At 39.8% G+C, this 15,545-nt stretch overlaps 1 protein-coding gene across 1 annotated transcript in view; it reads right to left on the bottom strand.

The window, feature by feature from the left end:
* ARHGAP28 (Rho GTPase activating protein 28) overlaps positions 1–14,925 on the bottom strand; it is a 73,321-nt gene extending 58,396 nt beyond the window's left edge. Inside the window, exon 1 of the mRNA XM_018081538.1 lies at positions 14,667–14,925. Coding sequence (XP_017937027.1) covers positions 14,667–14,797 — 131 coding nt within the window. The 5' untranslated portion in view covers positions 14,798–14,925. The remainder of the gene's footprint in view (positions 1–14,666) is intronic.
* Positions 14,926–15,545: the final 620 nt, after the last annotated feature.

Genomic DNA, 15,545 nt, shown 5'->3' with positions numbered 1-15,545 from the left:
CACATCCTGCAGTCAAGCTTAGAAGTTGTCTGAGTTTGTTCTTCATGAGCAACTGGACAACGCAATTAATTCCCCCAGGTGTCTATCTATGACAAATTTTTGTCAAAAAATTTTGTATACAGAACATTTCTATTTGAAACAGAATATTAATAATAATGTGTGAATCAGGCCCAGCAAACACTGGAGGAAACACAGGGCAAGTGCTATTAAGAATAAGTTTATGCTTAAGTTTGCGTCCAATGAAAATTAGACAACTACAGCAACTCAGAGAAGCCATAGAGCTGCTCTTATTTGTCTTGTCATTAGGGCTAAGCCAGCCTGTACATCAAAAAGTGTTCGAAGTACTTAGAAATACAGTAAACCATAAAGCTTTCTATGGTACAGACAGTACCAGTGTATAAGTCAAGACTTTCTACTCAAGATATTATCTGATTGCTTTTTTCATGCAAAATAAACTAATTGCATTTCTGTGAGGCAAACACTGGATCGTAGCATGAGGTCACAGCTAACCAAGAACCTACTCTCTTATCGTAAATACCCGAGGAAGCAGGACTTTCCTATTTACATATTGTATAGGATAGCAGTCAAAACTCAAATACAGTGCAGTAAATCATGTAGTAAGGCATTTCAAGGGTTGCATCACAGAAATGTACAGACCTGACCTTTCAAAAAACTTCTATCATATCTGGTATAAACATGTATTTTCTGCCTTCGGGGAAACACCTAGTGACATCAGTCTGTTTCAATTACTTGTTTAGTTCTGAGTAGCAATTTCAACAATCCCTATTCAATATTCTAGTCACCAACTTTCTTTTCCACATAATCCAATCAGAGAACTTTTCAACAGCTTTGATTTCAACAAGTGCATGATTAAACCAGTAATTTAAATAAAGCACCACATCAAAACAAAACACTGAATTCAAGAATAAGCTTCAGCCAAAGAATTTTGTATGATCTTTCATCTACTTTCATCATGGTTTCAGTCTGTCTGTCACTTTACTACTTAGTAATGGAAAAGTGTATCTACTCAGCAAGATCTCTTGCAATGCTGTCAAACATTTCTCATTTTCAAAGAATGACTAGCTAAGTTTTTGTTGACAACAAGGTAAATGCAAAAAACCTCCTCATCTGCGCAGCAAAGGCATTTACATGAAAGCATGACTGTCGTTAAAGCAGATCTTAGGTACAGTTTCTTTTCTACTTATGTACTTCTAATTTCCTTAACTAATTGCCACTTTATCCTTAAATTTTGAGTTTTCTTCTGAATTCCTTTAGGTTCCTTTGATGATTGGAAGTTTTATTGGTTAGGGTTCTGATTTGTGCTGTACTAGTTAATTTTATCTTTACATAAACTACGCATTCTGAAAATACAGATAGGATGATATAAATCTCCACCAATCTTCTTATCTCAGGCACCTAAAATTATATCTATATATATTTATATTCATTTGAATTGATGTCTATAATCAGACTCAATTCAATGATTCATCTCTAGAAGGTGCAACATCAACTACAAAGACTAAAATACCTTCCCCATTCTTAACATTCATAGGACTTATTCCAAAACCACAGAAGACCAACTCATCAAAAGTCAAAACTAATACCAAAAGCACAAATAATGTCATCAGTAGAGGAAAAAAAATCCCACAGCTTGATACTTACAGAATTCCTTAAAATCTATCTGTTTCTTTCCAGCTGCCGGCCAGAGGATTGCTGTGCATGAGGCAGAGACACAAACAGTACATCCTTTGTTACCTGTTCACAAGGCTGTTTGAAGTCTGCTAAAGAGCAAACTTCAGAGCAGATAAATAATTACAGAATAAGATGAAGGAAAAGCACATACATGATTTTGAGTCAGCTCTTTTGCTTTCTGCACAGCAATTCTTATGAAGATTGCAAGGCAGAATATTTTTTTGCTGTTAGTATTGCTCATTTGGAGTTTTTATAGCTGTGTGGAGATCTGCTTCATTGTATTTGATTTCAGCTAATCAAGCATACAAATGACCAGGAATGCAGACACATAGCACTGTAAAAAACACAGAAGGAAGTTTTTTCAAACAAAATCCCTTTATTTTGCAGTGGTTCCAGTGATGCAATCAGAATAGGAAGGAAAGTCTGTGTTGCTTCATTGTTTTGTTTGGATTTTGGGGTCCAGTGCTAACTTGTGATAATATTTCCATTCGTAAGTATATTTCTCTGAGGGCAATCCAAAAAAGTGACTGTGATGAATCTAAAGGGAAAAATATCTCATTGAACTTGCTAAATTTTTCCATCATGAGTGACTGTTACAGAATTGCCCCACTCAATTATCTTTCCTGTGTAGTTCAGTAGCTTTTGGCTAAGTTTATTGTTTTTTATCAAAGTCCAGTAAATTCACAAAGTGAATTCAACAGAAGTGTAATTACAGAGAAATTCAATAACTGATTCATATCCACGTGGAATTTAAGAGTTTCTAAACAAGACAATGGAGTGAATAGGATAAATGACCAAAAAGAAGTGCTGCAACATGTATCAAAGGTACAGTTGGTTGCAGGACCTCCAGATCTTTAGAGGCAAGCCCAAAGCCTACTGTCACTAGGAGGAGTTTTAATCTGACCTTAATTGTGGTGAGATGTCAATTACCCCAAAGATTCAACTCTGTAGCCTCCACAGTTCACCCGTTAAACCAAACACATCCTCTCTATAGATGTGACTTATCTGATTGGCCCATCACACCCCGTAACTCTAAACAGGATTTTCCAGGTGTCATGTACAGAGCACTGCATTGTCCCTCTGGCTTTAGGTAGCATGGTTTAAGTGTGAGAAAGGGCAACGGTGGCAGAAATGTTAGCTTGAGCAAACACGATTTTTCGTTATGTCTCCGATACCTAAAATGCAGCAGTTTTGCAAAATGAGCAAACTCTTTTCATCAAATGTAAAATTGATATTAAAGATTAAGAGGTTTCCTCCCCTTCTGTAAGAATATGTCACTGCCCTCACTGTACATAGTATGTGTTGTTCATTGTTTATCCCTGAGACCTACTCACTCGTTCAAGTGATCTTCAGAGGATGATAAATTTGGTCTGCTACAACCACATTATAGGGCATTACTCACTTTATAAGTAGTTAGAAATGACAGAAAAGTGGTATTAAGTTTTTAACTAAATATAGATCATAGAAAAGTATAGAAAAATAAATACTGAGCTAATTATCATCAGCTATACCAATTGCTTAAGTATACTGATGTCAGTCAATGTTTTAAGATGCCGTGAGGATGGCCAAAGCCATAAATGTGTGTTTTGTCTAAAGATATCAGAAATACTCTTCCCACTTTATTTTCTATTATTTTATTGTCTGTTTCTGGTACCTGGTGCAAATTTCTGTACTTAATTTCAAAGATGAATGCTGTACTAAGTTTAAATTTATTCAAAGTCTTCAAAATTTGCCTATTAAATGTTATCACTACTGCTATGTCCACTGAATTCATGGGATGGGCCCATCTGTGGGCTTTAGGGTAGCCCCACAGACATGTACCATGTCAGTGTTTGGGTCACTCCTGTTGTTCCACAGCCTGAGATCCCCTTTGGTTTGGATAAATACAAAATCTATGTCAGAGATGGAAACTCATCACCAATAGACTCAAAGGAGGTAACTTTATCTAGCTGTCCACTCCACTGATATAATTAGGAATGCACTTTGTCAGCCTTTGAGGGTTTAACTACAGCTGGCTGGATTCAAGGCAGTCTCAGAAACCAATCTGTTCTTAGTAACACCATCTCCTTCACAAAATTACAGACATACTTTCAGCAGATATACCCAGCTGACTGCTGAATGATGTTTTTCCACCCACTTTTGCAGTGGTCAATGTTTTTTTCAGTGTAACTGAAGCTCTGGATCAATGCCATGACATGATTCAGAAACCAAAGGCTGAACTGACAGCTCAAGAATAAAGGTTATAAACCTTATTTACAGTGTTTGAGTGTGGCTCAATTCAGCCTCTGAACATAATCATATTTCTGATCCAGCTGATGAAATTTAATTAGAAAAGAGATTCTAACGGACATTCAGATGCTAACTGGCCTAACTATTGTTTAAGAAACAGAAGATATTTTAAGCTCGCTTCTCCTGGAAAATCAAAACTCTACTCTTCAGATGGATTAGCTAAGCTAGAGGGAAAAAAATCTAACCTAATAAAAATTTAAAATGTTCTTTGAATTTATTCATCAGAACTAGATCTGGATCCCTGCTGTACCCTTAATTATTCTACTGTAGTCTGCAGGCATTCAGATGATGAATACTTTCATAATGTTGTCAGTAAGCTTTTCTAAGTGAATATCATAAGCACCACACCTTTTTCATGGGCTTTGCTCTGGTAGGAATCTGATTTACACAAATGAACAAGATATTTTACTATGGTTCAGGTAACTTGGGTGAAGCTTCCCCTTCAGGCTGCAAAGTATTTGAGAAAAGTGCAGTGTAACTTTATACCTGTTTACACCTCTAGACTTGAAAATACCCAGCCTAACCTATTAATCAGCAGAGTGGCCTGCTCAGAAAAACACACACCCTTTTTTTTTTTTTTACCTTATCAGTCCTGAAGCATTAGTCCAAACACTTTGAATTCCAGCCTTCAAGTTTTCACCTCCAGTCATGTCAGTGGGCTGGACTCAGGTTCCCTGGGGCCAGAAGTCCTATAGTTGTGGTAGTGCATCACTGTGACTGCTTGGTGGCTTGGGCAAAATTCTGTGCTAATGCAGCTGTACAGCTCCTGGACACAGGCAGAGGGAGGTCAGATTTTCTTGCAGCCACCCTATAAAAGTATATTCTGAATTTCTGTGTGCAATCATTATGTTGTAATTGTGAAATTCACTAAAGCCACAAATTAACTCTCTTGCTGTTAAAACCATATGATGTCAGACTGAACCTTTTTTGGGTTTATTTTTTTCTCATTGCTTTATTTGGTTCCTTTTTGCCTGTAATGCAGATTTTCAGTAGGTATCAGAATACAGACATCACAGTTGGGCCTTAAATACCAACAGCAAATAAATTCCAGTGTCCTGTGTTTGAGAGCAACAAAAAAAAGACTGTGAAATAAAAAAGCAATACACACCTTTATTGCTTCATTAAGTCTCCATGTAAGTAGAAGAAGGTTAACTCTGAAAATTATAACGTACTATATCTTTTACAATTCTTGATAGCACTAATGTTGTTAATTATTGACAATCTCATTATCCACATGGATATCATACCCCATGTTTGAATGTGGAAAGAGAAAATGAGTCTCCAAGGACATCCTGTGACAGTAACTCCACGTACAAATGAGCGATTACGTGAAACTAGTGACTCATTGTTGCATGGCATGTACTGTAATTAATTACAGATTTACTTGTGTTCACTGTAGACTGAAGCAAGCTGGTTTGGTTTGCACAGTCTTACTGCATTGCTGAGTATGGTGCAGTTAACTTCAGGCCTCGCTTAGCAAAATCTTATAAAACAAATTCAGTAGTTAAAAAAAGCTGTAAGAGCTGGAGTCCACTAATGATGAAATGCATTTTGGCCACACAACATAGATGCAGAAACAATGTACCTCCCAAAAATCTGTGGTGTGCTTCCTAAATACAGAACATGGAGGTTTATACAATGAAGAAGGTTTTTCAAAAAGTGGTGTAGTAGGTTCCCTTGTTTATTTATTTCTAATTGCTACTTTCTGTCACAAGCAAGAGATGGTTTGAACAAATATACTTGAAGAAACTTCCAGTTAATATTTGACTTGTGGGATAAGTAATTTTAATGTTTGCAATATACTCTGTGAATTGTCAATGACACGTGGGTAACCTTAAGCTTCATCCTCCATCTATGGACCTGCATGTATTGTACACGCACACATAAATTAGAATAAATGAGTATTTTCAGAAACTTCCAGTAATGTTATCCTTACATTCTTGTGGTTTAGTAGCTTTTGCTAATTGAAAGAAAGAAGAAGGGAAAAAAGCAAGCAAGCAAGACAGCATCAAAAGATTGCAGCAGATCACTGGAGCTTATGGCGAAATGTGTCCTCTGAGTGAAAGATGTAAGAAGGACCCTATACAAAGTGGACACAATTGTTTCAGCAGACAACAAAAGATTCCCATTTATTCCAAAGACCCCTCTCCTGCGCTTGGCTAGCTGTCCCAGCTTCCTTCTGCCAACCCTCTCTCCAAAAGTGAGCACTTCTAATATGAAATCCTGTTTCAGCTTGAGTACAAAGGCTTCCCTTGTCTCTGTTCATCAGGATAAACTCACTGTTTCCTTTCATTTCCTTGCACATACACGATATGGGCACCATCTGGCCTAGAAATGGTCAAGGATATCCAAGCTTGAAAAAAACATCTTCAGAGAATGCCCTAGGCTCCCCTGCTCCATGTTGCACCTGTAACTACATTAAAGATTTTATAATCATCTCTGATAAATCCAGACAAATATTTACAACTCAAGTTTTCAAAATATTTGAGGAACGGAGAGAAGTATTACAAAAAAAAGGCAGGCCTAGTCACCGTTATGTTTTAATTATCTAAGACTTCATACTGGTGTCCTATTCTGCAAGAATACCATTAAAGAGGAAGTCAGCCTGAGCTGAGAGAAGAGTTAGCATAATCAGATCACGCCCTGTAAGCAAAGTTATTGACAAAAAGATCTGAGTTCTGATGTGATTCCATTTCCACTGAATTCAGAGGTAAAACCTTCATTACTACACCTCAGTGTCCATTAATTCAGTTCATGTGTATAAACAAGGCTCAAAACCCACTCGATGTTTCACTGCAAGATTTATTATTGACCTTTTATTAGACTAGAATAGAAAAAAAGACAGAGCACTTCATATTAGATTGATACAACTATCCAGTTCTTGCTCTTCTAGTAATGTTAACCTTAAAAAGGATTTGTCATTCTCACCTTTAAATTCCTTCTTGACCAATAGGTATGATCATCACCAGGCTGGGAAATAAGCTTGAATGATATTTGTTCTGAGCTTTTATTAGCCAGAGAAAGAGATGGTGAGGATGCTCTCTGGTGCCATACCTAGAGTTTGCATTGACTACCCCAGAGTCTGGGTAACTGCAGACTCTATGATGCTTGCAGGGTTGTAGTTAGCTAGGAACATCCTATTCCGTGAGGCCTTTATAAATTTATTATTCCCTGCCCAAATCTGACTATTGGGAAGCTACTATTTTTCTGATTAACTGTGGTGAAATATGAGGACTTACAGCTCTATAGCTTCTTCCACCTTTGGGAGCAAACTCTGACAGTGACCCAGTGTCTGATGTCCTGACATCACCTCACTCAGGTGTTTAAAACACAGTTCCCTGACTTGCCTCTTGCTTTACTTGTCTTTCACCTGGTAAATGATGTAAACCCAGCTGGATTTCTACATCTGATACAGGTTTTCCACATATACTACCCTATGTCTCTCTCTGGTAGGGTTCTTCTACCCTCCACAAAAAGACTTATGGTCATTATTTTGCTTATTATTTGCTCAGAGCACCTTCTGCACAACAAGATGCTATAAAAGGCTTGTATAATCCTCAGATGGAAATTAAACAACAGCAATACTTAGTAACAGATTTCTGTCTCTATTTTGTTGAGCCTTCTTCTGCCTAAACATCCAACATACGTCCATCCTAAACTAGATGATTTTACAAATCTGAAAATCCCACAGATTTAGAATAGTGAGTGTTACACACAGCATCCTAAATAAGAAAACATAACCGTCTTTAAACGAACAAGCTGATAATAGGCTCCTTGCTCCTGTGTTTGTTCCACTCTCCTTGAAGACTATGACAGTGTCTAGAAAGTTAGGATGCAGGCAGAGGGAAAAATGAATTACAGAGATGAGGGAGCCCTCACAGATCATCAATCTTTTCCTTGCATTAATTACAAGGGATGCCAGCTCAAGCACTTCTGCTGATTTCTGCTGAAATAGTCCTTTAGGGTAATAGGGCACTTTTTCAAACAAACTGTTTTTTAAAACATTCCATGTTTTGACTTCAAAATCACCAATTAAATGCCATTCCAAAACCCATGAGTCTGATGGGATTGAGGCCCAACTGTAAATTCTTTTCTGACTCCAGCTTCTTTTATTTGCACTCAAGGAGAATCGGGTCACATACCTGTGAATGTGGTCCTTCTTCTCTTCTCCTTTACTCCCCTCTTCCCAACCCCTCTCATCCTTTTTTTGTCTCTCTCTTCTGAGTCCCTGGCACATACAACAGGACTTGGAAAACCCAGATGGAGTGAGTCAGTTTCAAACAAGACAGAAAGTAGTAGTAGTAGTACTAGTAGTAGTAGTATGGCCAGTCTTTGCAAACGAAGATTTGGGAAAGGTCATTACCCTTCGAGCCTGTGCAGTGGATTTTTTAGGTGAGGCACAGTGTGCACTGAACTGAGCCCACCCTTTAATCCTGAGGTTCAGCTGCCGGGGCCAAGCGAAGCTCGGACGGTGGCAACGAGGTCCTCAGGACGTAGGTTTGTTTAGAGTGACCTTCTCTTAGATGGATGGCCTTACAGGGCTGACGAGCTCCATCTGCCCGGAGGGTTCCCTGACCGGGAATCGAACCTGGGCTGCAGCGGTGAGAGCGCCACATCCTAACCACTAGAGCACCAGGGGGCCCCCAAGACAGAAAGTAGGAAGGAGGAAAAGGGCCCAAAATGCTGGGTAGGACGCCTGGCTTCAGTCACCACCCTGGGATGTGAACCTGGGCACTATTCCCTGGGTTTCCCTCCTGTGCTGTTTTAATGCACCCACCATGGTGGCACCTGATAGCCACACAGAGCATGGTCCTGCCCTTAAGGAGGATGTGTTACCAGCTGGGCTTACTCTGCTCGGCCAGCTGGAGCAAAGCACCAAAGCAGGCCAAGTGGCTGCTGTACTGTGGCTAGCCAAAATCCAGGATGTTAGCTTGATTGTTTGCTGTGGATACTCTGCACTATTTCAGGATCCGATTCTATATTTATACAGTACTAACCAGATGCTTTTCAGATATTGTTCTAGACTTTTACTATTACTCCATAGCTGGGTCTTCCAGTTGCCACCACTGCACATTTTCTGCACTTTTGCACTGAATTATTCTGATATCCCATGCAAAAATAACACTAAGGTTCTTGAGTCCTGATAGTTTGTTATGCCAGTGCTGTCAGACTGCCAGATGCAATCTGAATGTGTCTCTGTAGGGCACGCAGGGCTCTCAGGTCCTACCCTTTCTTGCAGGCAACTCCAACCCTCCTGTAATCAGAGATAAGTGACTTAGTTAAAAATGAATGGGGCAGCTGGCTAAATGCTCCGCCAAACAAAATGATCAAAGAGACAGGGCCAGATGTTTTTCATTAGCTCTACATATGGAGGTACCAGGGAGAGCAGCAGGAGCACCAAACTAAAAAGAAACCAGAGAAGCCAACTCTAGTTTCAACCATAACATGAGGAGCTGACTATAAATACTACATTCCTCAGTGTGGCTCCCAGAGGACGTGCTGTAAGTATTTCTAAAACCTACAGGAAAAGCATGTCTACTATTGTCTGACTTATTTATATGCATCCTCTTGGTAAATATTTCATTAAGAATTATCATTCTTAGCATCTATAAAAGTATACTTTAAAAATCATATTTTAGAAAGCTTTTATAAGTTGTAAAAAGCTTTTTTTCCACAAAATTTATTTTTGGCCCAGTTGGTGCCAATGCAGTCTTTTCCAAGACTACTGATCTGTGGGATTTTCTTTGACCAGTTTTAGTACATTTTAAAACTTTAATTTCATAGGTTTTGAGTCCAAATTACTGCAAGAGATCCCAGTTATGCCAAGATTTACTATGAAAAAGGAGCCAGATTTTTATTTTTGTCTTCTGGGGAAGTTTATGGTAGAGTGAGATAAATATGCAAAATAGTTAAGGTTGTTTATCCTGCATCACTAAGAAGACATTCTTGACATCATTTGTATATAACTGAGCAGAGGAGCCGCTCAATCTGTGCTGACAGAAATCCAACCCAGATCACCCAGCCTCAGGGTATACAGACCTCACTTCAGTATGATAAAATCTGCTTCTGTTGGGATAAAACCTGAACTCACACAGATCCTCTTGTCACAAAACAAATTTTGGTGCATAAAGGCTCCTCCTCCAGTTACATTCCTTCCAGGGACGCAGTCATAATTTCAGGACACTTTACCTCAGCCTCACATATTTTTGTAGTATCTTGGGGCTTGCAAGGGGGAATGAATATTACAAAACAATCTGGTGCCGTTCTTCTAAAATGTAAAGTGTAATGACTTTAATATTGGCCCCAAATCTGCAAGTCTTAGATCTGCCAGCAGGTAACTCAATCCACACAGTATCTTTCAATCAATACAGAAATTATTCTTTTTTGACTCTACAGTATAGTGATGTCTGCCTGAAAGTCACCCCTCCGACAGTAGGAGGAGGGAGACATGCTGAATGTAAAGAGATTGGAAAGGCATTTATCTGAAAACACTGGAAGTACCAGACTTGCAGTTGACTAGGGAAGAAGCTAATAAGGAGTCTTGGCTGCATTGATCAACGGTGCTGAAATCCACTTTGCCCTTTACCTATGTAGCAGGCTCCTAGGTTTGATAGTATATATGCTGCTCTTTGCATGAGTATTGATTACAGAGGCTGTTCCATGTACAAAAAGGTTGATGTGCACTTTAAAAGCTGCTCTAATCCCATTCAGCAGGAACTAAGCTCATGAATGTGCATTTTCTTTCCTCTGATTCTTATTTCATGCACCCATTAGCAACAGCCACTCATTGCAGCAAAAGTATCTGTGATTTGCAGTGCAGGATGAGTTCTTTGCTGGTAGATATGCTACTAGCAAACTGGTAGAGGAACTTAGTAAGTCTTATACTGGAGTCAAGGAAAGCTTAAGCATGACTCACTTAGGAATGCTTTGTCTTCCCCTAATTGCATAATTACCTTAGAGAGCTCGCTGGCCATTTGGCATAGAGGTCATGCCTGTTTCCTCTGAGCACAGGAATAACTCCTCCTAGCTTCTCCTAACAGGATAAAAAGGGGATGTGAGGAAGACATATGGCCATGGCCCCGCTTTTCCTCTATATAATCCAGGAGCAGTATTTGTGCACAACAACAAAGTCCTTCATTCTCTGAAATGAGGATGGGAAAGTTCACCATTATATAACATAAATCAGCACTTTCACCTTTGCATGGAGATAGTATCTGTATTGAAAGTGGCAGTGTGATATTCCAGTGTCTTTGGTACTGGTACTTGTAACATCTGTGTTCTAATAAATGGAATTAAAAAAGAATAATGAGTGTCCCACAAGAGCAGCAATCTTTCCCACTATACTCATATGCTATAGAGTTAGCCTGACTGCCAAGCAAAAAAACCAGAGATCTCCCCAACACCTTGTTCTTACAAGCAATAAATCAAAAAAAAAAAAAGATATGGCCAAAGTAAATGCTATCAACAACTACAATCATGCTAAGCAGATGGCAAGCAAAGGAAAGGGACCTTAATATTACATGAGAAAAATGGAAAATTAATTTGCTAGTTACACTAGCAGAATTAAAGGAAAGTTTTGCTGGAGAATTCTCCTGGACCTCTAGAAAATTCAACAGTACAGTTTTCAGGGCTCACCCCATGTACAGAACTGATTAAGTAAGTCTGCAAGATGCAAAAAAAGGAGAAAGATATAATTGAACAATATGGATCGCTGAGGCAAAGATGTTAAAGTACTGCTATCTTTAGTCCCCTGGATGAACTCTTGTTCTGGAGAATGGCTGGAATTTGTGGTCCCTCTTCTTAACCTTTTTATTGATGTTATCCAACATTACATTTGGAAGCTAGATTTCTCCTTTGCAGATTGGTGATGGCATCACTATGCAGTCAAACTTTCATCCAGCTTTCCCTTTCATTACTTCTATGAATTCTCTATCCTTCCTTGCGCACTGATGCACCTTCCATTCAAACCAACTAAAGCAAATCTTTTCCCGTTCCCCTTATAGCCCAGCAGCTAATACTCCTTAACTTATAATGGGGTATATACCCACTGGGCTTATGAATGAAAATACTTGCATCTGCTATACTTCATGCTGATCCTGATGCTGCCAGTGTGTTTTAGACATGCACACAGCCTGCCTGGATGGCCCTTCAAGAGTTACAGAGGGATGTGAATACAAGTGGTCTGATGCATCTGCTGGTGTAAGCTTCGGTGTCCATGCGCTTCTTAGCTTTGTGCTGGGTTGCAAAGAGTGTTTAAGATTACTCATTTGTTTTGCAGCTCATGATGGTTACTTAAGTCTTTCCTTCTTTTTTATCAGTCTCTTTTTCAATGGTGGGAAGCAGTGCAGTTAAATGTCGAATAAGGCTGCATTAGGTTCCCCTTTCTGTGATAAACCTCTACTTAGTAGGTTCCCAAAGTGAAAGTTTTTGCAAGAGAAAACAGCTGGAGGACACATCCAAGCCTGGTTCTGGTGAGTGGAGCTGTTCTTCTGATATAAATGGTGCATTACTCTAAAGTAAGAGAAATGCTAGGAGGAGAGAAAGGAAAATGAAGTATCTTGATTCCTAAGTTGAGAGAGAACTTGTCAGCAGTTTATCAAATCAAAGGCTAATATCCAAGACTCATTCTGTTCTCACAGATATATATCTCAAGTATGGACTTCATTAGAGTACATCTAACTTAACCTAGCTGACTTCAGAGGAAAGTCAGGCTATGGGTCCCAACTGCTTTTGTTATCAAACAAAAAACAGGTGACACCTCTGTTCTTTTCATGATTTTTTGAATAATTTTCCTGGAGAGCTAAGGAGTTAGCATGCCATAGTGCTGGTAGCTGCCCCTGGGATCAAGGCACACTATACAGAATCTATAATAAAACTTCTTGCATTGGGATGGCGGCAGAGGAAACTATACAGAAAATGCAGTCCAGGAAAGAGTTCTTAGAAGATGAAGTAGGGATTAAGCCAGAGCCTATTTTACCATTTGCTAAAACACTCAGTGCATTTGCCTTCATGGGTTCTGCATTCCAGAGGACTGCATGCTGTGTTAATAAAATTCGCCTCTTGAACAGGCTTTGGAAACTCACACAGCCATTGACTGCCCATATGGCAGAATTGGGCTGTTGCTATCAGACAGCTGCAGGGAACTGAGGACAAGAAAGGGGAGACAGCACCAAAATCTTATGGATATATAGACGTATAGAGAGACATAGGGCTTTTCCTCATGGCACGAGCTTCCAAAACACGTTCCCCATCAAAATGCCAGGATCCTCTTTTATTTTTTCTTTCAGGAACTGTAATTTGCACTTCTGCTTTTTGTAGGTGATACATATGTGATTTATGTATGTGATTTAAACCCTCATACACCCTGACCTTAAGCTGCAGGAACATTTTAAAACAATTAGCACACCTACAAGAAAAACAGCAAATCACCACATTTCTGTTGCTCACAAACTTAAAGAGAGATTGAGTTTAGTGCTCTTCCTAGCTCAAGAAATTGCATGCTCCCCAGTAACCCAATGCCAAACCACTGCTCTCAGTTTTGAGTAGCAAATGCCATTCTTATTGCATCTAAAAACTCAGAATCTGTTTCTTTTCTTAATACGAAATTGCGTATTTTGGTACTGCTCTCAAACAAGTTTAACAGAACAAAGGAGTTATCTTTATGAGACAGCCAGGGAAACACACAAAGAACAGGAAAATGTAGCTAATCTAAATAATGACATTGAAAACAAAACAGCTATTGGGCTATAAATAAACAATATGAAGTAAATTTCATCATTTATATTAAGAGAAGACACAGACTTAATTCCTGGGTATAATGCCATCTGCTATTTCCTCAGACTTTAGTTCTTATTTTTTCAGTCAAGCCACAAAGTAGCATTTCCTACTTTCTTCAACTTTTTACAGTATGAACTTTTATACCACTTTGGAGAAAATTGCAAAACTCAGACATGCATGGAGAGAAAGATCGGATTTTCTAAAACAATAATATTGCCCAGATTGTTAGTTTTTGAACTGCACAAATACAGGCATTCTTACAGGGCAGGGAGGTAAACATATACATGACTGCATTAATTAAGACAATACTTCGTTTCCTGCAACACAAAAGAATTTTCTTAATTTAGACTCAGTTTTTAATTATGCAGTCTCCCACTGTGTGCATGTGGGTGTGCAAAGCAGCAACTGCAATTTAACCAAAAAAAAAAAGAAAAAAAAAAAAGAAAAAAAGCAGAGACTGGTCCTGACCTGGTTGGTGAATGGAGAAGGAATTAAATAATCCTCTAAAACCAAAGCCAGAATCAACTTTCTGAGCGCCAAGCTCAGCCAGCCCAGCCATCTCACTTTCAGTAACACACTGCTAAACGACCTGAGCAGAAGCCTGATTCACGTGACTTTTTTTCCTGGGGATGGTCTTGTTGAGAGTATCCTGGGCAGGAAACTGGTGTGATCTGTTGACTCACAAGATTTAAAATAAGCACTCGCGTTTCCCCCCTCCCAACCCTGACCCGCAGCCCTGCCCTGAATCACTTCCCCGGTGGAGGCGAGAACTGTGCGCCAGCAAAGCGCTCGCAAAGTGGCCGAGTGGTCGGCAAATGCTCTCGGGCTGTCACACAGCCAGCAAACCTCACGTCCAACACCGGCACAACATCAGGACACGGCACCGGTCCCCGTCCCTCAGGCTTTACCTGCTGGCGGGTGAATGGCTGGGAGGGATATCCTGTAGAAAGCTCTGCTCCATGGCCGGTATCCTGGCCGGGCTGTGGGGATGGTAGGCTGTGAGGACTACGCTGCCCGAGTCCTTCATCTCCATGGTCATAGGCACATGTCGGCCCCGCTGCTGGTGACAGAAGCGACAGGGCTGTGCTGACGGGCCCCGACGGAAGGGCGAGCGAACCTGTCAGGACCACCAGCCTGACTCTGCAGCAGCCGCTCGCCACTGTCGGCTGTCAGGAGAGCTGTGTAACTGAGACACCGCTCCTCTCCCTGTCAGGAAAGCTGAATTAGCATATATTCAAAAACACCGCCCACAAAACAACCCACGGGGAAGTTACTACGTTCCTAGGAAACTGGAAACCTGAGATAATCCTGTACGGCACTGAGTGACTGCCCAGAAAACTTCTTGTTTGCGTTTTTTTCTTGTTTCCTTTTAACAGCAAATTTCTTAATACTCATCCTGCTTCTGAAACAGTCTTGTGTAAGTCAAACTATTTGTTGGTTATGCAGCCAGATGAGTGGAGAGCACTACTCAAACACAAAACATAGTTTGGTAGAGCAGGGAGTCTCAGAGGAGAGATTCAGAAACCAAGTGGGCTCTACTAGGTTTAAATCATCAAGGAGCAGAAGCTGTGATTTCCTGTGTGCCGGATCATTCTGTAGCAGGGAATCAAAATTGTTCTCTTCTGAAGCCAGATTAAGCGTTTTAGCTAGATTCTCCCTGACATGGCTGTGTACATTACTAGAAAGGCACTGGGAAATGAGTGAATTATTTTTATAATGGTCTATGTTCATCTGGAACAATCCCGTAAATAAATACACACCGAGATGCTCAATATCTTTTCATGATT

Source organism: Manacus vitellinus, unplaced genomic scaffold, assembly GCF_001715985.3.
Source record: "Manacus vitellinus isolate BGI_N305 unplaced genomic scaffold, ASM171598v3 scaffold_1_pilon, whole genome shotgun sequence".
Taxonomy (NCBI): domain Eukaryota; kingdom Metazoa; phylum Chordata; class Aves; order Passeriformes; family Pipridae; genus Manacus; species Manacus vitellinus.
Note: the sequence above shows the minus strand (reverse complement) of the source record. Positions and strands in the feature narration are given on the sequence as shown.